Source organism: Salvelinus alpinus, chromosome 10, assembly GCF_045679555.1.
Source record: "Salvelinus alpinus chromosome 10, SLU_Salpinus.1, whole genome shotgun sequence".
Lineage (NCBI taxonomy): Eukaryota > Metazoa > Chordata > Actinopteri > Salmoniformes > Salmonidae > Salvelinus > Salvelinus alpinus.
In genome coordinates, this window is record NC_092095.1 from 37,988,219 (window position 1) to 38,010,151 (window position 21,933).

General features: G+C 43.7%; 1 protein-coding gene across 2 annotated transcripts in view; it reads right to left on the reverse strand.

The window, feature by feature from the left end:
• The window catches only part of LOC139532040 (cadherin-20-like), a 142,937-nt gene that overhangs the window by 18,692 nt on the left and 102,312 nt on the right, over positions 1-21,933 (reverse strand). Inside the window, exons 1-4 of one of the 2 annotated variants that reach the window (XM_071329151.1) lie at positions 15,561-15,969; positions 7,292-7,636; positions 2,862-3,156; positions 1,880-1,999 (exon numbers count right to left, since the gene is read on the reverse strand). In XM_071329151.1, coding sequence (XP_071185252.1) covers positions 1,880-1,999; positions 2,862-3,156; positions 7,292-7,528 — 652 coding nt within the window. In that variant the 5' untranslated portion in view covers positions 7,529-7,636; positions 15,561-15,969. Of the gene's footprint in view, positions 1-1,879; positions 2,000-2,861; positions 3,157-7,291; positions 7,637-15,560; positions 15,970-21,933 lie in introns of those variants that run through there. The other variant, XM_071329152.1, reaches the window with a different exon arrangement.

Consider the following 21,933-nt stretch of genomic DNA (forward strand, 5'->3'; position numbering starts at 1 on the left):
GGGGGGAGAGGAGAGAGAGGTCACAGTTTGAAATGGTGTGGGAGGGTTAGCAGTGTAGTAGATGACGGGTCGTCAGGCAGATTAGGGACATGTCTTAGACTGGGCACAAAATAACACAGTATTAAAAATGTAGTGCCATTTTTTTTTTGCGGAGCCCTATAGTGCAAAAGGGAATAGGGGAGTGCCATTTCAGTACCAGCCAGTGTCTTCTTTTAACGAATGAAGTCAGAATGGTATACTGTAGTTCAGGGATCTTCAACTTGATTCAGCTGCAGGGGAATTTTTTCTTGAGCGGATAGTCAGGAAGCCAGAACATAATTACCAATAATTTGGAGACCGCAAATTTATCGCAAGAAGCCTAAACAAATATAACATTAGACTAAAACATCATTTGAAACCTTGCTTATATTGTATATGATCATATATACAGTTCATTCGGAAAGTATTCAGACCCCTTCACTTTTTCCATATTTTGCTACGTTACAGCCTTATTCTTAAATGAATTAAAATATTTTCCCCCCCATCAATCTACACACCTTACCCCATAATTACAAAGCCAAAACAGGTTTTGTGATTTTTTTTTGCAAATGTGCCAGTCAAAAGTTTGGACACAGCTACTCATTCAATGGTTTTTCTTTATTTTTACTATTTTATACATTGTAGAATAATAGTAAGACATCAAAACTATGAAATAACACATATAGAATCATGTGTTAACCAAAAAAGTGTTAAACAAATCTAAATATATTTTATATTGGCGTTCTTTAAAGTAGCAACCCTTTGCCTTGATGACGGCTTTTCACACTCTTGGCATTCTCTCAACCAGCTTCACCTGGAACGCTTTATCAACAGTCTTGAAGGAGTTCCCACATATGCTTGTTGGCTGCTTTTCCTTCACTCTGCTGTCCAACTCATCCCAAACCATCTCAATTGGGTGATTGTGGAAGCCAGGTCATCTGATGCAACAATTCATCACTCTCCTTGGTCAAATATACCTTACACAGCCTGGAGGTGTGTTGGGTCATTGTCCTGTTGAAAAACAAACGATAGTCCCACTAAGCGCAAACCAGATGGGATAGCGTAATGCTGCAGAATGCTGTGGTAGCCATGCTGGTTAAGTGTGCCTTGAATTCTAAATAAATCACAGACAGTGTCACCAGCAAAGCACCCCCACACCATCACACCTCCTCCTCCATGCTTCGCGGTGGGAACCACACATGCGGAGATCATCGTGTTGTCTGGTTTGCTTAATATAAGACATTTTAAATATATATATTATATATACTTTTACTTTTGAACTTAAGCACATTTAAAACCAAATACTTTTTGACTTTTACTGAAGTAGTATTTTACTGGGTGACTTTCACTTTTACTTGAGTAATTTTATTTTAAATTGAGTACATTTTTCAACACTGGAAATAGTAAAAATAAAGACAAACCCTTGAATGAGTAGGTGTGTCCAAACTTTTGACTGGTACTGTATATATACTTATTTTTTGCTCAGAAATCTTGGGGGACCAAATAAAATCAACTGCGGGCCGAATTCGACTTGCAGGCCACCAGTTGGGGAACTCCGCTGTTGCAACTGTATTTGCTTATTCATTTTGGATTTGCCAGTTGTTACCATTGGCAGCCACAAGAGGGCATTCTTAACCCTGTTGATTTGTCCCATATGTGTTTACGTTCAAACTGTATTACATTCAGCCTGTATGTGTGTGTGTGTTTCCTGGAGTAGCAGATGGGAGTGCCTCAGTTATGTGCCAACACATGGAAGTCTACTAACATAACTAAAGCACATCCAATGTAACTACTATTCTTAATGCAGGTCTGACGATGTTTTGACACTTTTGGTTTTTCGTTTCCCCTGTGCTTTACATACCAGTCTTGGGCTCCACAGAGAAGTATGGCTGTCCTTGCAGAATGCTGTAGACCACTCTGGCACTGTTACCATATGTAGGGTCATCAGCATCTGTAGCGGTCAGCCGAATCACCTCAGTGCCTGGGGAAGGAGGGAGGGAGGGAGGAGTAGAAATAGAGTGACTTGGTGAGCAAAAATATTTCCACACAACTGGAATGACTCATTCTGTTTCTATATGGCTATTTCAACAAGGCCTGTTTACAAAATGGATTGGAACATCTGCATAAAACCCCTTCAATGTTGACAATAGGTGTAGGCTATTAGAGGTAACTGTGTAGTTATTTGACGCCTCAAGGTCTCTGCACTCACTGGTGGATTTATAAATATTGTATCCCAGTGTGTAAGCAGAGAGATAATTTTGATGGCATTATGACGATACTGCAGAGACAAAATGATTTTGGCTATTGTGTGCACATAACCAAACATCCTCATCTCCTTCCCAGCGTACACTACTCACAGAAACACACTGCTGTGAATAACCAGCACAGACAGAGACATACTGTATAATAGAGAAACAGAGTTTGCTAACTGAACGACTAGAATTAAAACTAAGCAGACTGTTCACGAATGGATGAATGGAACGTTTAGAGGCAGCAGCATGGCGTCCAGCTACACTCTCTAGCTGTGTTTCTGAAATGGTCCTGGTCAAAAGTAGTGCACTATATAGGGAATAGGGTGCCAGCCCTGGTTTAAAGTAGTGCACTATATAGGGAATAGGGTGCCAGCCCTGGTCTAAAGTAGTGCACTACATAGGGAATAGGGTGCCATTTTGGATGCACCCTGTGGCTTCATATGCCGTTTCTCCACAGTTCTCCCAAAATGTGTACTTACACACTTTCTGTCATGGATTTTAAAACATTGGTGTAACCACTGGCTTGAGGGAGTTTCCACTATTGTAAAATCCATTCAAGGTCTCTGACCACCACAATCTCTACTGCCTCACCGATGGTTGACATCTCAGGTATGGTGGCTTGGTAGGGCCCATCCTGGAACTTAGGTTCATTATCATTGATGTCCTGGATCTTAACGATAAACTCAGATTTGGGCTCTAGGGGTCGGTCTGTCTGTCTGTTCCAGGCCTGGGCTTGCAGCTGGTACTGGGCCTTGACCTCGCGGTCCAGCCTCTTGATGGCATGGATGTCTCCTGTACTGTCATCAATGGTGAAGGTGGTGCCAGCACCATCTCCTGATAGTATGTACTTGATTGAGCCATCCCCTAGGTCCATATCTGAGTGGAGCTGTGGGGGTCACAGGTCAGAGGTTAGGGGTCAGAGGTTAGAGGTCAAGAGAGGTTAGAATGTACACCTTTGTTGTAGGGCCCTGGTCAAAAGTAGTGCACTAGGGTGCCATTTGAGACGCAGCCTGAATATGTGATGCTATTATTTGACTTCACTGAGTCTGTGACATTTCCCTACTTCACTGTTTCACGTCACAAGATGATGGTTCAGAAGATGTCTGTACAAGAAATGAATAGAACATGGAATACAGTCCTTTTTTGGGACAGTTCCACTATCTACAGATCTAAAGTTTAACTCCTGGCTAGACACCTTTCACACTGAGAGGGTCTCCTCTGCTTTGTTATATAGGCTCAGACAAAAAGGAAAGTGTTAAGTAAATGGAACGAAAGATATTCTAGACACTCATCCACACTAGTGCTCCATATAAATTAGTGTGGAATGTACTGTATATGCAGAGGTGTCACGCCCTGATCTGTTTCACCTGTCCCTGTGATTGTCTCCACCCCTTCCAGGTGTCCCTTATTTTCCACAGTGTATTTATCCCTGTGTTTCCTGTCTCTCTATGCCAGTTTGTCTTGTATGTTTAGTCAAGTCAGCCAGTGTGTTTTTCCCCATACTCCTTTTCTATTCTCTTTTGCTAGTCTCCCTGGTTTTGATCACTGCCTGACTCTGGACTACGTTCCCGCCTGCCCGGTCATCCTGCCTGCACTGACCTTGAATCTGCCTGCCCTTCGGTACCTATTGGACTCTGAACTGGTTTTGACCTTTTGCCTGTACACGACCATTCTCTTGCCTACCCCTTTTTGGATTAATAAACAATGTAAGACTCCAACCATCTGCCTCCTGTGTCTGCATCTGGGTCTCGCCTTGTGCCTTAATAAGAGGTTGTGTCCCAAATGGCACCCTATTCCCTACATAGTGCATTACTCTTGACCATGGCCATATGGGAACCCTATGGGCCCTGGCCAAAAGTAGTGCACTAGGTAATAGGGTAGCATTTGGGAGGCAGACACAGAGATTCATTAGCACAAGGAGATACCTTGATCACTCAAGCGTTGAAGTGGATTGAACATTTGATCAATGATGATAAATCCTGCAGCTATCAGAGACCACATCCAGCCGACCACGGCGACATTGATTGAAAAGTTGAGAACTGTCATCAAACAGTTCAATAGTAATGATGGTGGGCATTTAGCAGATGCTTTTATCCAAAGTGACATGCAGTTAACACATTTATATCATGACACAGGATATGACCCAGATGCAGAGACAGGAGGCAGATAGTTCGGTTCTCCGAATATTTATTATAACAAAGGGGCAGAAAAAGGGCAGGTCGAGGGCAGGCAGAGGTTCGTAATCCAAGGCAGAGTCAGAAACCGGGTCGGAACCAGAAAGACTGGAAAACAAGAACTTGAGAAATGGGAAACACGCTGGTAAGACCTGACAAAACAAGACGAACTGGCAACAGACAAACAGAAAACACAGGTATAAATACACAGGGGACAATGGGGAAAAATAGGAGACACTAGGTGGGGGTGGAGACAAGCACAAGACAAACACGAACACTGTTCAACATGTCACGGAGCACGTCGTTGACCTGGGCTTGGAACACCGCGGGGGCGTTGGTCAGTCCAAATGGCATAACCAGGTACGCATAGTGCCCGCTAGCCGTGTTAAAGGCTGTCTTCCACTCGTCTCCGAACCAGATGGTAGGCGTTCCGAAGGTCCAACTTCTAAAAAATATTCGCCCCTGGAGAGGCTCGAAAGCAAAGGAGAAGAGTGGTAGGTTTTTTTTTAGCATTTTTTTTACTGTGATGTCATTAAGGTCCCGGTAGTCAATACACGGGCGCAGGGTGGCCGCGGAGGCAGAAGGATGAATTAACCCTGCAGCTATGAGGATGAATTAAGGATTAATTAACCCTGCAATTAACCCTGCAGCGATTCCTCAATGTACACTTCCATGGTCTTGGTCTCCGGACCAGACAGGGAAAAATGCCGCCCCCAATGCGGTGTAGTGCCCGGGAGGAGGTCAATTGCGCAGTAGGGTTGATGAAGAGGAAAAGTTGTGGCGCAGGCCTTGTTGAAAATCTCCCGGTCCTGGAACTCAGTGGGAATGGCTGAGAGGTCTGAGGCTTTCCCCAAGCCCGCAGAAGGACGCCCAGGGACGGGCTGTGCTGCCTTGAGGCAATGTGCATGACAGAACGGGCTCCAACCCAAAATAGAATCCGTAGCCCAGTCAATCAAGGGGTTGTGCGTCTGGAGCCATGACAATCCCAAAACATCAGGCACATGAGGAGACTCAATGAGCAGAAACTGCATGGACTCACTGTAGTTACCTGACACTCGCAGGTTGATGGGAACCATACTGTGAGTGACCCAACCAATACAGCTTTCGTCCAATGCTCTGGCACCCATGGGAACGGAGAGGGGTTGTGTAGAGATGCCCAGTTCTGACACCAGGGTAGCATCCATAAAGCTCCCGTCGGTTGCAGAGTCCATGAGCACCCGAAGAGATTAAGACCGGTCTCCCCACAGTAGGATAGCATGGAGAGGAGTGCGAGTAACGGCAGATGGGAGACTCCCTGTATGGACCACCAGTGTCCTCGTACCTACTGATGAGCCTGGTCTTTTACTCGATAGGTGAATATGTAATGTCCTGAAGTACCACAATACAGACATCTTTTGGAGCTCAGTCTGCATAAACGTTCCCCAGGAGACAATCTTGCCCTGCCCAGTTGCATGGGCTCAGGAGGAGGTGACAGTCCTCGATGAATCCCGGGAGAACTCGGGTGACATCGGACTTCTTTCTTTGGAGGCAATGGGGAACCCGTGGACGACCGCTTGTGGCTGGGAACAGACCTTATCTCCCTGCTCCGTTCCCGTAACCGCCCATCAGCCTTATTGTCAGGGCTATGAGGGAGTTGAGGTCCATGGGCAGCTCCCGGGCTGCAAGCTCATCTTTAATTCCCTCCAATAATGCTTGAAGAAAGGTGTCGAACAGGAACTCCGGGTTCCAGGCACTTTCGGTGGCCAAAGTGCGAAAATCTACTGCATAGTCTGCCACATTACGGGAGTCTTGACGCAGCGGAAGTAGCTTCCGAGCTACCTTTCTCCCAGAAACCGGAGAATCGAACACCATCCTTACCTCCGCCATGAAATCCTCCAGACTAAGGCAAACGCTGGATTGTTGCTCCCACACAGCTGTAGCCCAGGCGAGCGCCCTCCCGGACATCAGCGTTATAAGATACTCTATCTTCGAATGATCTGAAGGAAACAAGGAGGGCTGTATCTCGGAGATGAGGGAACACTGGAAGAGAAATGCCCGGCAGGTCCCAGGATCCCCAGCGTAGTGCTCTGGAGGAGGTAAGCAGGGTTCTCGGAAAGCCGGGTAGGCTGAGGAGAAGCAACTCTGGTAGCGGGGTTACTGCGAGTCTGGAAGGATACCGTGGTGGCTTGCTACCTAGTAGATCGTCCCCTGAATTGTTCCAACAATGCATTGAAGGCATGGTCATGGCGTTCCACCAAGGTATGGCGTCCCTCCAAAAGGTTAAGCAGTAAGTCCTTGTGTCCTCCAATGGTGGCTCCTTGGCCGGAAACAGTGTTGCGGAGCTGGTCCGAGTCTGCTGGGTTAGTCATGGCCAGTTCATACTATCCTGACTCAGGATATGACCCAGATGCAGACACAGGAAGCGGATGGTTCGGTTCTCAGAATATTTTTTATAACAACGGGGCAGGAAAAGGGGCAGAACAAGAGCAGGCAGAGGTTCGTAATCCAAGGCAGAGTCAAAAAGGGCCAGAACGGCAGGAAGGATCAGGGGCAGGCAGAAAGGTCGGATCCAGGAAGACTGGAAAACAAGAACTTGAGAACTGGTGAAACGGGAAACATGCTGGTAAAACCTGACAAAACAAGACGAACTGGCAATAGACAAACAGAAAACACAGGTATAAATACACAGTGGATAATGGGGAAAAATAGCAGACACCTGGAGGGGGGGTGGAGACAAGCACAAGACGGGTGAAACAGATCAGGGTGTGACAATTTATTTATTCTGTTTGTTTGTATGTGGGTGTGTGCGTGTGTGCGTGTGTGTGTGTGTATGTATGTGTTCATGCATGTCTGTGTGTGTCGACTCACCTTTCCAATGTATAGCGGTTCCAGTCCAGTGTACTCCTCCAGCACAAAGAACTGGTTCCATACCCAGCCTCTTTTCACCCTCCTCAACAGCCCTGCTCTACTTTCCTCCTCTGACCTGGCTTTATCCATACGGCCCTGGGCCTCAGACAACAGGGTCAGCAGGGCTAGAGCTAGTGAGAGTAGTAGGGTGTAGACAGGCCTACCACCCCCAAGATAGTGGTGAAGTCGATCTCCCATGATGGATACTCAACCACAAAGCAAATTGTTCTGTGTTTTCTTTAGGGATCCAATGACCCACCGATGTCGTGCCTTTATCTCTTGCGTCCTGGGAAGGTCCTCAAATGGCTAGAGAAAAGAGACAGCACAGATGTATTTCAAAACCTTTCAAATGTAGCTGTCATTGTTGTGTCATGTCACTATTGTCCTTGGAATATAAGCTCCTTTGCTGTTTCATTCTTCTCTGAAACTAAGGAGGAAAGGAGGAAAGTATGGATGAATGAAAGGATGGAAAGATAGAGGGATGACAATGGTCCCAGCCTATTGTGTATAACCTCCGATTCCTCTTCTTTTCTGCTATTTGGTGAGTGATATTATATGTGTGTGTGTGTATAAGTGCTTACGTCTGTGTGTGTGTGCGTGTTTGATGTGGAAGTGTGTGCATGTGCGTGTGTGTTTGGTAGAAAGATAGAGAGCTGTATTAAAACTTAACTAGTGGGGCTCTCACACTGCAGATGAGGTGCGTTTAGAGTAGGAGCGGAGAGGGAGAGATGGGGGAGAGGTATGTCCTCTAGGGGCTGCGGGTTAACCTGAGAGGGACCAGGCATGATGTTAAACTCTGATAACAGCTTGAGCACGAAACCCTTCTCCATTTAGCTTCTTCCTTCCCCATTTATTGTGTTGTGCTTAGACCAAGGGGCTCCAACAGGTAGATTGCGAGCTACCAGTAGCTCTCAGCCCATGAGTAGCTCCCCAAACAATTCTGAAAGCACATACAGTGCCTTGCAAAATTATTCATCCCCCTTGGAATTTCTCCTATTTTGTTGCTTTACAACCTGTAATTTAAATTGATTTTTATTTGGAGTTCATGTAATGGACATGATCTGTCACATGATCTCAGTATATATACACCTGTTCTTAAAGGCCCCAGAGACTGCAACACCACTAAGCATGGGGCACCACCAAGCAAGCGGCACTATGAAGACCAAGGAGCTCTCCAAACAGGTCAGGGACAAAGTTGTAGAGAAGTACAGATCAGGGTTGGGTTATAAAACATATCCTAAACTTTGAACATCCCATGGAGCACCATTAAATCCATTATAAAAAAATGGAAAGAATATGGCACCACAACAAACCTGCCAAGAGAAGGACGCCCACCAAAACTCACAGACCAGGCAAGGAGGGCCTTATCAGAGAGGCAACAAAGAGACCAAAAGATAACCCTTGAAGGAGCTGCAAAGCTCCACAGCGGAGATTGGAGTATCTGTCCATAGGACCACTTTAAGCCAAGAGTGTGAATGCCTTGAATGCCAAGAGTGTGAATGCCTTGAATGCCAAGAGTGTGCAAAGCTGTCATCAAGGCACAGGGTGGCTATTTGAAGAATCTCAAATATAAAATATATTTAGATTTGTTTAACACTTATTTGGTTACTATATGATTCTATATGTGCTATTTCATAGTTTTGATGTCTTACTATTATTCTACAATGTATAAAATAGTAAAAATAAAGAAAAACCCTTGAATGAGTCAGTGTTCTAAAACTTTTGACCGGTAGTGTGTAGATATATATATATATATATATATATATATATATATATATATATATATATAGTGTATATATATTTATTATGGATATTGCACGTTCTGATATTTCTTAATTCCTTTCTATGTTTTGTATTTGTGTGTATTGTGGTGTATTGTTAGGTATTACTGCATTGTTGGAGATAGAAACATATTTGCACCTGCGATAACATGTGCAAAATATGTGTACGAGACCAGTGACATTTGATTTGATTAGATTTTTTACTATCCCGTCAAAGCCACATTGACATTATCCCACCGCTGGTTAGACACTATTGGCTTAAAATGCCAAACGTAACACAATATCTGCCATTTCATTTACAGCAATATTACCCATCTGTCTGTGTGGTGCCTGCATTTGTGTATCCCTTCGTTTAGCCAGTTAGCGATGCTAATGACAACCATCTTCTGGGAATACAGAAAGGCTTTCCCCAGAATCTTCACAATAAAATGTTATCTACAAAATACCTGACAGAATGTTATCATGATTATTTGTATTAAGGAAGTTCACATTTGTTTTGCGAACTATACCATGATGTGTGCAGTACAGAAATATTGCTAGCCAGACACAGTCCTCAACTAAAGGTAAATTATAATATTATTTTCCCCCCAGACAATGGTATGGTGATGTGGTGTATACATTTACATGCACTCTGAACATGCAACTGTGTTGTTTCTCTATAAATAATTGTAATTTTTACCATTATAAAATCTATTTTACAGCAAAGACCTGGTGAAGAGTTGCAGGGGAGAAAAGAACATGCCTATGTCAACGCTAAATACATTTGTAGACATTTTTTAAAAAGTACCTCTTATACAAAGAAATATTGTAGACCCCTTGCTTGGACTGTAGCAACCACCCTCAACCCCTACCCCTCTCTCTCTCTCTATCTCTTCTTTCTGCATTGTTGGTGATTTCTGCTTCCCCCTCTATTTGCAGTTTCTAAGAACAACAGTAACTTCTTTCATTTCTCTCTGGCTGCCTTCTCTAAGCGTGTAGTTGCTTCTCTCCCTCTCCCCTCTCTCTCCCTCTCTCCTTTTCTCCCTCTCTCTTTCTGCTGCCTGTCATAGAGGAAGTGAGAGATGCGCTGCTGTTTCTTCCTGCCGCTCTCTCCCCCTCTCCTCCTCTCTCTCCCCCATCTACCTCCCTCTCTCTTCTCATCTTTCTCCATTTCCCCCTCTCTCCCTCTCCCCTCTCTCTTTCTGCTGCCTTAGTAGAGGTGAGAGGTGCGCTATCTGCCTTCTGCTAATGGCCTCAGGGTGTGATGTCATGAGATTGGAGTGTTTGTGTCTGAATAGAATTCACTTTGTGTACTAAACGCTACTCACACCGTGAACTACTGTACATGCTACTGCCTGATAGGACAACATGCAACAAGTGGCGCACCGTTCCACAAAGTAGAGTTTGGCAAAGAGAAAGTGGAGAGAGCGGAAAGAGTTGAGAGCGGTAGAGAAATGGAGAGACGGAGGAAGAGTATTTCCACCATTTATCGGGTGTAGACACTGACTTGATAACTGATTTTCAAATGTCAAGTTTATTTGGCAAAGTTTTTTTTCCTGCACTCGAACTGCCCACAATAATCAGAGCAAGCAAGGTCAATCATTATTTCATGGTGCTGTGGATCTTTTGATGTTTTGTATTGATTTCAAGTAATGTTTTACATTTAATCAATGTCTTTCATATGCTCTACTCAAACTGTGCCTTGATGACTCTTGTTTTTCTTTCCATTTATCAGTGAGGTGGTAACATCTGTTTGCCTCCACCACAATATATTCCCTCTCTTTTAACAAGCTGCAAGGGGCAGAAAACAGACAGCTGTGTCATGATAATGCAGAGAGGGGAAAGGGAAAAGAGAAAAATTGAAAGAAAAGACTGCTAGCAGTGGGCGTGGAGAAAGATATGGAAAGTGTGTGGGGGGGGGGGGGGGGACAAAAAGAGAAAGAAAGAGAGACTATGTTGAGCTCTATTATATAGTGTAAGAGAGAGCTCATTGTGCCGCAGTGGACACTCCCAGTCTCCAAAACACAGTTAATCATTATTGAAGAGTCACAAAGAGACTGGTGGCTAGGGGAGGGTGCTGAGCGTGGTGGTATTGTTACAGAGCCCCTGATAGGAGGGGGTATATGGCTACTAGCCACCCTGGCCCTCCAACTCAGGGGATATGTCCCAAATGGCACCCTATTCCCTATGGGCCCAGTTAAAAAGTAGTGCACTATATAGGGAATAGGGTGCCATTTGGGATGCAAACTTGAATTTAGAGCCCCACGAGGGCCCCTTGCAGGCTGGGTGAGCCCTGACCCCCATGGGCCCCTCCTGGTCCTACCCTATTCTGTCTGTTTCCATTCTCTCTCCATTCTATTCAATTTGCCATGTTGTTCATTATGAAGTCAAATTATCTCCTCGCTAAACCCTCCACACACCCCTTCACCCCCCCAGCCCTTCCCTCTCAGGGTTCACGACTGTGTGTTTGTGTGTGTGTGTGCTGCTCCCGGCAGAGGTCAGGGCATGCACCCATTGCATTCTACCTCTTTTTTTGTTGTGTCTAATGAGGTGACATGCTACATAATTGTGCTGGCTAAACATTCCACATATCTCCCTCAGACTAATCTGATGGCTCTTCAGATTAGCAGCTGCTCTTGCTGCTCCTGCATTTACGACCAACCACACAAGATTCCCCTGTCCAGAACAGAGGAATGGATGGATGGATGGATGAATGGATGGATGGATGGATGGTGGAGGGATGAAGGGTGGAGGAGACATCATATGAGAAAGCCTAGGAGGAGGTCTTTTCCCACCACAATGACATTTTCTACTGACTTGAGGATTTCGTAGGAGAAACGGTAAAAGACAGTTTAACTCTCAAAGAGAACAGCGTGCCTTATAAAAATGTGTGTCGTTCTCAAAGCATCCTTGTTGCACTGTCTATGTGTATGTTTGTGCATGCATGTTTGAGTGCGTGCTTGTGTATTTAATGTGTGTGTCAATCAAGGAGGGGGGATGTAACAATCAACAGCAGTAACAGCTGGTGTTCGAGGAATTAAAGGACCATATGGTTGAGTCATCAAACTCTCTGTCAGTCTGTCAGCATGGCACCCTTTTCCCTATATAGTGCACTACTTTTGACCTACCATAGGGTGCCATTAAAGACCATGCACTAATATTTGGCGAAAGAATACCTTCAAAACCACTACTTTCCCTCTCCCGTAACCCTTAGGCCTACTAAAGAGGAAAAAAACACACATGAAACAAGGCTATAACAACTAACAGAACGGTACAGAAACCCTCTGACTTTAGTCACTCAGACTCTGTGAACTCAGCCTGACTTTTGTGCTCTGCTGCAGATCATGTGAAAATGATTTCAATTTTTTTCACATAGTCAATCTTATATGATGGTTGCCTACTCCCTATCGAGAGAGCACTTCCTTCTCAGGAGCAGCGGTGTACTTGTCTGAAGCAGAGTTATACACTCTGCTTACCAAACCATCAACAATGACACTCCAACAATGTAGCCATTGAACACTGAACCAGATAACTAAGACTTTCTCTCAACGTTGTGTGTGCTGACAACAGTGTGGTAAACAACATATCTGTTGAATAGATAACTTTCAGATATGTAACTGCATGTGGTGCGGCAGTGTGTCGTTGAACAGATACGTCACAATGTAGGCCTACCTATTGAAGAGATATCGTTCAGACTTTTTCCCAACTTTGTGTGACAGTGTGGTCCTATTTCCTATGTAGGCCCAGGTCCGCCTTTAAGGTCATTCATAAGGCTTAATTTCACAGTGGGCACGTCCGTATCCTCCATTCACCCCTATCTAAGAGGAACCCCGTTCCCAAATGGACCATTAATTACGGAGTCACCGTGAAAGAGGGGCGGAGTTGGGGCTACAGCATGATAAAACCACAGGGAGATACGTCATGGCTAATTTGTTAACCACAATTGATTTTGCATGGTGGAGAAAGTAGCCATCACTGAGACACTTCATATCTTTGACCCCAGACAAAGATGGATGCACCGTTTCTGGGTTATTTAGGGCAGCATTGATGGGTAACATCCTGGTGTGGGTGGCCAGACTCCCACCTATGCTAGACTGAGAAAACATCATTTTCAAAGAAAAGTCATAGAATTAAAGATTTTCATAAACTATTCAAAGTAGGTTAATTTTTGGATTGAACCTCACTACTTTGCGGTACCTTAGCCTGCATGTACCTTGTCGTAAAGCCTATTCCAATGATTTCTTGTATTCTGTATATTTTTTAATATGACAGAAGAAATTTACCAGGTTGTGTGATTTTCTCAGCAGCAAAAGGTCTATGGTACAGTGATATCACTGACAGTTCACAGAGGGAGGCAGCAATCTTCAAATGCTGTTTGGAGCAACAGGAGGTGTGTTTTCTCTATGCTATCACTCTCAGATCTCGCAGATGTTTGTGTATGTGTGTGTGTGCGGCGTATGTATGCAAGCATGCGCGTGTGTGCCTGCACCCCTCTTGTCCCCAATCCTAACCACTCATCCCTCATCCCTCACACCCCACCTCCACCCTCCAGGACTGGAGGAAGAGCTGGCATGGGGCAGGCTCTGAACCTGCCTTTGCCACACTCCCTAATTGTAGCTGGCACTCCCAACCCCCAGCCTCTCTCTGTGTAGCTGTAACCTCAGCCACTGTCTGTACTGCTGCTGCAAAGTGAGGGTGCATCTCCTTCCCTCCCTATGGGTTGTTTAATGTGGTGCTCCTAATTATACCCTACCCTCTCTATATCCATCTCTCTCTCCCTCTATCCTTCTTCCCTTCCTCTCCATCCTGCCTCCATGTGTTCTGGGGCCACGTGTGAGCCTCTGAAAATTATAGGATGTACAGTACATTATGTGCTGTGAACCACGTAGTGTTGCTGTCTCTGTCTATAGCAATGGGCTAGCACCCTTAGTGCCATGGGAAGGGCACAAGTTATTACCACATTTTTTCCTACCTGCTCCTTTGTCCTATTCTTTTCTATAACAATATCATTTTCTTCTTCTTTTCTCTCAAGCTCATTGTCTTATTCCAACTATCTTGCACGTTCTTTCTCTTTCCATCGCTGGTGCTGCTCTCTCTCGCTCTCTCTCTCTCTCTCTTTCTTTCTCTCTTTCTTTCTTTCCCCCTGCACGTATATAAAAAGAAACCTTGTGATTTATGGAGAAATTATATCACACAAATTGGCATTCATCCCGACCGCTGGTGCATGGAAATTATGTCACGGGGCATGAGTGTCATCGGGAAAGTTTGCAATCCATTTCACTCCACCACAAATAACCAACAGAGTCCTGGGTTGCATCCCAAAGGCATCCTATTCCCTGCATAGTGCACTACTTCTGACCAGGGCCCTGGTCAAAAGTACTACACTATATAGGGAATAGGGTGCCTTTGGGGATGCAACCCTGCAGACAGCAGAGGGCCTATTCAGTACTCGAATATCCCTTCATAATCACTCCAAAACATCTCTGCAGATGGAGAGATTGGGATAGGTTGTTGTTGAGATAGAGAGGTAATGTATTTATTCTCTGCTGCATAAACGCTTGAGCATTTAGCGATTCAGAGATTCCTTTTCTGTTATCCTGTCCGTCTGTGTCGGAATGTTGTTTAAAAACACGACTGCATGACTGGGAGAGTAGAGCGTCGGAACGTCTGGGGGTGCATCTCAAATGTCACCCTATTCCTTATGTAGTACACTACTTTGGACTAGGGTCCATAGGACTCATAGGACTCATAGGATCCGCATAATGTGCGTCACTCAGTTCCGTGAATGAGCGCTAATCGTCCCAACTTCTGACACAGATAATAGCTACAATGTCTTTGTGTCTTTGTGCACACTTGTCAATCCGGTTTATTTCCCAGCTTCGGTTTACAAGGAGACAGCTTAATGGTTTTGAAGAAGAGTGACAAAAGTCCTCGTCATGTTGAAAAATTAAAGCCTTCACTGTGACTGAGGTTTGAATACTAAACTAAAGTCCAGACTTCAAATACAGTGTGTTTGAACTGCCGCCAGGGCTAGACGTGTACTGAATGACCCCATACACTTTTGAGCCCAGGTTTGTATTGAAGTTATACAAGTTTGTACTTTGCCACAAGCATTCTCACAGACCAATACTCTCTCCTCATATTACTCTAGTCCATTCTTGACAAATAAAAATGATGTACAAAATGAACATACATTATAAACAGGTTACAGCTTCAGTTAGCTTGTTTCACTCTGCACAGGTTTCTCATTTCCATTTCTACATATAAAAAAAAACAAATGTCAAAGGAAAACATCAAGACAATGACTGAACATTTTAAACATGCAGAAAGGAAATGAGAAACCATTGTCATTGACTGCAATTTCCCAACAGTAACACCCATTGAAGAATTTAATTGAAATCTCTCATTGATGATCATGTAGAAAGCCATTCTAGCGAGAAGTCAGAATGATTTAAAATTCCAGACCTTACCTTCTTTCTCTGTCCTTTTCAGACAGTTTTTGCTATTTTTTTCTTCTTCTCTTATCCGTCTCTTCTTTTCTCTCCACTCTCACTAAATTGCACTTGGTAAAGTTGTGGAAGTAACTGCCTGCAATGCATCAGTTCCCCTAAAGTTTCTTTGGGTCCATGCTCCCTCTTAACCACACTGGGTGTCTTTGTAAAGTTTCTTCTTCTATCACTCATTGTCTCTCTCTCTCTCTTTCTCTCTACACTCTCTCTCTCTCTCCAGGCTCTCTCCCTTTTGTTTTCCACAAGCTCTCTCTCTCTCTCGATCTTTCTGTCTCCACGCTTTCATCCACAGTGTCATATTTTCAGGAGCCAATCAGACTAAAGGACCATTGGCTGCTGTGTACAATCAGGGGTCCGCAACCAGAAATATGCAACCTGAGACAGGGGATAGGAATGCTTCTCAGAGCAGAGAGAGGTAAGAGGAGAGAGAGAGAGAGAGAGAGAGAGAGAGAGAGAGAGATGTTAACATGTTTCCCATGCCAATAAATCCCTTAAATTGAAAGAGAGAGAGAGAGAGAGAGAGAGAGAGAGAGAGAGAGATGTTAACATGTTTCCCATGCCAATAAATCCCTTAAATTGAAAGAGAGAGAGAGAGAGAGAGAGAGAGAGAGAGAGAGAGAGAGAGAGAGAGAGAGAGAGAGAGAGAGATGTTAACATGTTTCCCATGCCAATAAATCCCTTAAATTGAAAGAGAGAGAGAGAGAGAGAGAGAGAGAGAGAGAGAGAGAGAGAGAGAGAGAGAGAGAGAGAGAGAGAGAGAGAGAGAGAGAGAGAGAGAGAGAGAGAGAGAGAGAGAGAGATGTTAACATGTTTCCCATGCCAATAAATCCAATAAATCCCTTAAATTGAAAGAGAGAGAGAGAGAGAGAGAGAGAGAGAGATGTTAACATGTTTCCCATGCCAATAAATCCCTTAAATTGAAAGAGAGAGAGAGAGAGAGAGAGAGAGAGAGAGAGAGACAGACTCAGTGAGCATAGCCTTGCTATTGAGAAAGGCCGCCGTAGGCAGACATGGCTCTCAAGAGAAGACAGGCTATGTGCACACTGCCCACAAAATGAGGTGGAAACTGAGCTGCACTTCCTAACCTCCTGCCCAATGTATGACCATATTAGAGAGACATATTTCCCTCAGATTACACAGATCCACAAAGAATTCGAAAACAAATCCAATTTTGATAAACTCCCATATCTACTGGGTGAAATTCCACAGTGTGCCATCACAGCAGCAAGATTTGTGACCTGTTGCCACAAGAAAAGGGCAACCAGTGAAGAACAAACACCACTGTAAATACAACCCATATTTATGTTTATTTATTTTAACTTGTGTGCTTTAACCATTTGTACATTGTTACAACACTGCATATATATAATATGACATTTGTAATGTCTTTATTGTTTTGAAACTTCTGTATGTGTAATGTTTACTGTTCATTTTTATTGTTTATTTGACTTTTGTATATTACCTACCTCACTTGCTTTGGCAATGTTAACACATGTTTCCCATGCCAATAAAGCCCCTTGAATTGAATTGAATTGAATTGAGAGAGAGAGAGAGAGAGAGAGAGAGAGAGAGAGAGAGAGAGAGAGAGAGAGAGAGAGAGAGAGAGAGAGAGAGAGAGAGAGAGATGTTAACATGTTTCCCATGCCAATAAATCCCTTAAATTGAAAGAGAGAGAGAGAGAGAGAGAGAGAGAGAGAGAGAGAGAGAGAGAGAGAGAGAGAGAGAGAGAGCGAGAGAGAGAGAGATGTTAACATGTTTCCCATGCCAATAAATCCCTTAAATTGAAAGAGAGAGAGAGAGAGAGAGAGAGAGAGAGAGAGAGAGAGAGAGAGAGAGAGAGAGAGAGAGAGAGAGAGAGAGAGAGAGAGAGAGAGAGAGAGAGAGAGAGAGAGAGAGAGAGAGAGCGAGAGAGAGAGAGAGAGATGTTAACATGTTTCCCATGCCAATAAATCCCTTAAATTGAAAGAGAGAGAGAGAGAGAGAGAGAGAGAGATGTTAACATGTTTCCCATGCCAATAAATCCCTTAAATTGAAAGAGAGAGAGAGAGAGAGAGAGAGAGAGAGAGAGAGAGAGAGAGAGAGAGAGAGAGAAGAGAGAGAGAGAGAGATGTTAACATGTTTCCCATGCCAATAAATCCCTTAAATTGAAAGAGAGAGAGAGAGAGAGAGAGAGAGAGAGAGAGAGATGTTAACATGTTTCCCATGCCAATAAATCCCTTAAATTGAAAGAGAGAGAGAGAGAGAGAGAGAGAGAGAGAGAGAGAGAGAGAGAGAGAGAGAGAGAGAGAGAGATGTTAACATGTTTCCCATGCCAATAAATCCCTTAAATTGAAAGAGAGAGAGAGAGAGAGAGAGAGAGAGAGAGAGAGAGAGAGAGAGAGAGATGTTAACATGTTTCCCATGCCAATAAATCCCTTAAATTGAAAGAGAGAGAGAGAGAGAGAGAGAGAGAGAGAGAGAGAGAGAGAGAGAGAGAGAGAGCGAGAGAGAGAGAGATGTTAACATGTTTCCCATGCCAATAAATCCCTTAAATTGAAAGAGAGAGAGAGAGAGAGAGAGAGAGAGATGTTAACATGTTTCCCATGCCAATAAATCCCTTAAATTGAAAGAGAGAGAGAGAGAGAGAGAGAGAGAGAGAGAGAGAGAGAGAGAGAGAGAGAGAGAGAGAGAGAGAGAGAGAGATGTTAACATGTTTCCCATGCCAATAAATCCCTTAAATTGAAAGAGAGAGAGAGAGAGAGAGAGAGAGAGAGAGAGAGAGAGATGTTAACATGTTTCCCATGCCAATAAATCCCTTAAATTGAAAGAGAGAGAGAGAGAGAGAGAGAGAGAGAGAGAGAGAGAGAGAGAGAGAGAGATGTTAACATGTTTCCCATGCCAATAAATCCCTTAAATTGAAAGAGAGAGAGAGAGAGAGAGAGAGAGAGAGAGAGAGAGAGAGAGAGCGAGAGAGAGAGATGTTAACATGTTTCCCATGCCAATAAATCCCTTAAATTGAAAGAGAGAGAGAGAGAGAGAGAGAGAGAGAGAGAGAGAGAGAGAGAGAGAGAGAGAGAGAGAGATGTTAACATGTTTCCCATGCCAATAAATCCCTTAAATTGAAAGAGAGAGAGATAGAGAGAGAGAGAGAGGGAGAGATGTTAACATGTTTCCCATGCCAATAAATCCCTTAAATTGAAAGAGAGAGAGAGAGAGAGAGAGAGAGAGAGAGAGAGATGTTAACATGTTTCCCATGCCAATAAATCCCTTAAATTGAAAGAGAGAGAGAGAGAGAGAGAGAGAGAGAGAGAGAGAGAGAGAGAGAGAGAGAGAGAGAGAGAGAGAGAGATGTTAACATGTTTCCCATGCCAATAAATCCCTTAAATTGAAAGAGAGAGAGAGAGAGAGAGAGAGAGAGAGAGAGAGAGAGAGAGAGAGAGCGAGAGAGAGAGATGTTAACATGTTTCCCATGCCAATAAATCCCTTAAATTGAAAGAGAGAGAGAGAGAGAGAGAGAGAGAGAGAGAGAGAGAGAGAGAGAGAGAGAGAGAGAGATGTTAACATGTTTCCCATGCCAATAAATCCCTTAAATTGAAAGAGAGAGAGATAGAGAGAGAGAGAGAGGGAGAGATGTTAACATGTTTCCCATGCCAATAAATCCCTTAAATTGAAAGAGAGAGAGAGAGAGAGAGAGAGAGAGAGAGATGTTAACATGTTTCCCATGCCAATAAATCCCTTAAATTGAAAGAGAGAGAGAGAGAGAGAGAGAGAGAGAGAGAGAGAGAGAGAGAGAGAGGGCGAGAGAGAGAGAGATGTTAACATGTTTCCCATGCCAATAAATCCCTTAAATTGAAAGAGAGAGAGAGAGAGAGAGAGAGAGAGAGAGAGATGTTAACATGTTTCCCATGCCAATAAATCCCTTAAATTGAAAGAGAGAGAGAGAGAGAGAGAGAGAGAGAGAGAGAGAGAGAGAGAGAGAGAGAGAGAGAGAGAGAGAGAGAGAGAGATGTTAACATGTTTCCCATGCCAATAAATCCCTTAAATTGAAAGAGAGAGAGAGAGAGAGAGAGAGAGAGAGAGAAGGCGAGAGAGAGAGAGATGTTAACATGTTTCCCATGCCAATAAATCCCTTAAATTGAAAGAGAGAGAGAGAGAGAGAGAGAGAGAGAGAGATGTTAACATGTTTCCCATGCCAATAAATCCCTTAAATTGAAAGAGAGAGAGAGAGAGAGAGAGAGAGAGAGAGAGAGAGAGAGAGAGAGAGAGAGAGAGAGAGAGAGAGAGAGAGATGTTAACATGTTTCCCATGCCAATAAATCCCTTAAATTGAAAGAGAGAGAGAGAGAGAGAGAGAGAGAGAGAGATGTTAACATGTTTCCCATGCCAATAAATCCCTTAAATTGAAAGAGAGAGAGAGAGAGAGAGAGAGAGAGAGAGAGAGAGAGAGAGAGAGAGAGAGAGAGAGAGAGAGAGAGAGATGTTAACATGTTTCCCATGCCAATAAATCCCTTAAATTGAAAGAGAGAGAGAGAGAGAGAGAGAGAGAGAGAGAGAGAGAGAGAGAGAGAGAGAGAGAGAGAGAGAGAGAGAGATGTTAACATGTTTCCCATGCCAATAAATCCCTTAAATTGAAAGAGAGAGAGAGAGAGAGAGAGAGAGAGGGAGAGATGTTAACATGTTTCCCATGCCAATAAATCCCTTAAATTGAAAGAGAGAGAGAGAGAGAGAGAGAGAGAGAGATGTTAACATGTTTCCCATGCCAATAAATCCCTTAAATTGAAAGAGAGAGAGAGAGAGAGAGAGAGAGAGAGAGAGAGAGAGAGAGAGAGAGAGAGAGAGAGAGAGAGAGAGAGAGCGAGAGAGAGAGAGATGTTAACATGTTTCCCATGCCAATAAATCCCTTAAATTGAAAGAGAGAGAGAGAGAGAGAGAGAGAGAGAGAGAGAGAGATGTTAACATGTTTCCCATGCCAATAAATCCCTTAAATTGAAAGAGAGAGAGAGAGAGAGAGAGAGAGAGAGAGAGAGATGTTAACATGTTTCCCATGCCAATAAATCCCTTAAATTGAAAGAGAGAGAGAGAGAGAGAGAGAGAGAGAGAGAGAGAGAGAGAGAGAGAGAGAGAGAGAGAGATGTTAACATGTTTCCCATGCCAATAAATCCCTTAAATTGAAAGAGAGAGAGAGAGAGAGAGAGAGAGAGAGAGAGAGAGAGAGAGAGAGAGCGAGAGAGAGAGATGTTAACATGTTTCCCATGCCAATAAATCCCTTAAATTGAAAGAGAGAGAGAGAGAGAGAGAGAGAGAGAGAGAGAGAGAGAGAGAGAGAGAGAGAGAGAGATGTTAACATGTTTCCCATGCCAATAAATCCCTTAAATTGAAAGAGAGAGAGATAGAGAGAGAGAGAGAGGGAGAGATGTTAACATGTTTCCCATGCCAATAAATCCCTTAAATTGAAAGAGAGAGAGAGAGAGAGAGAGAGAGAGAGAGATGTTAACATGTTTCCCATGCCAATAAATCCCTTAAATTGAAAGAGAGAGAGAGAGAGAGAGAGAGAGAGAGAGAGAGAGAGAGAGAGAGAGGGCGAGAGAGAGAGAGATGTTAACATGTTTCCCATGCCAATAAATCCCTTAAATTGAAAGAGAGAGAGAGAGAGAGAGAGAGAGAGAGAGAGATGTTAACATGTTTCCCATGCCAATAAATCCCTTAAATTGAAAGAGAGAGAGAGAGAGAGAGAGAGAGAGAGAGAGAGAGAGAGAGAGAGAGAGAGAGAGAGAGAGAGAGAGAGAGAGATGTTAACATGTTTCCCATGCCAATAAATCCCTTAAATTGAAAGAGAGAGAGAGAGAGAGAGAGAGAGAGAGAGAAGGCGAGAGAGAGAGAGATGTTAACATGTTTCCCATGCCAATAAATCCCTTAAATTGAAAGAGAGAGAGAGAGAGAGAGAGAGAGAGAGAGAGAGAGATGTTAACATGTTTCCCATGCCAATAAATCCCTTAAATTGAAAGAGAGAGAGAGAGAGAGAGAGAGAGAGAGAGAGAGAGAGAGAGAGAGAGAGAGAGAGAGAGAGAGAGAGATGTTAACATGTTTCCCATGCCAATAAATCCCTTAAATTGAAAGAGAGAGAGAGAGAGAGAGAGAGAGAGAGAGATGTTAACATGTTTCCCATGCCAATAAATCCCTTAAATTGAAAGAGAGAGAGAGAGAGAGAGAGAGAGAGAGAGAGAGAGAGAGAGAGAGAGAGAGAGAGAGAGAGAGAGAGATGTTAACATGTTTCCCATGCCAATAAATCCCTTAAATTGAAAGAGAGAGAGAGAGAGAGAGAGAGAGAGAGAGAGAGAGAGAGAGAGAGAGAGAGA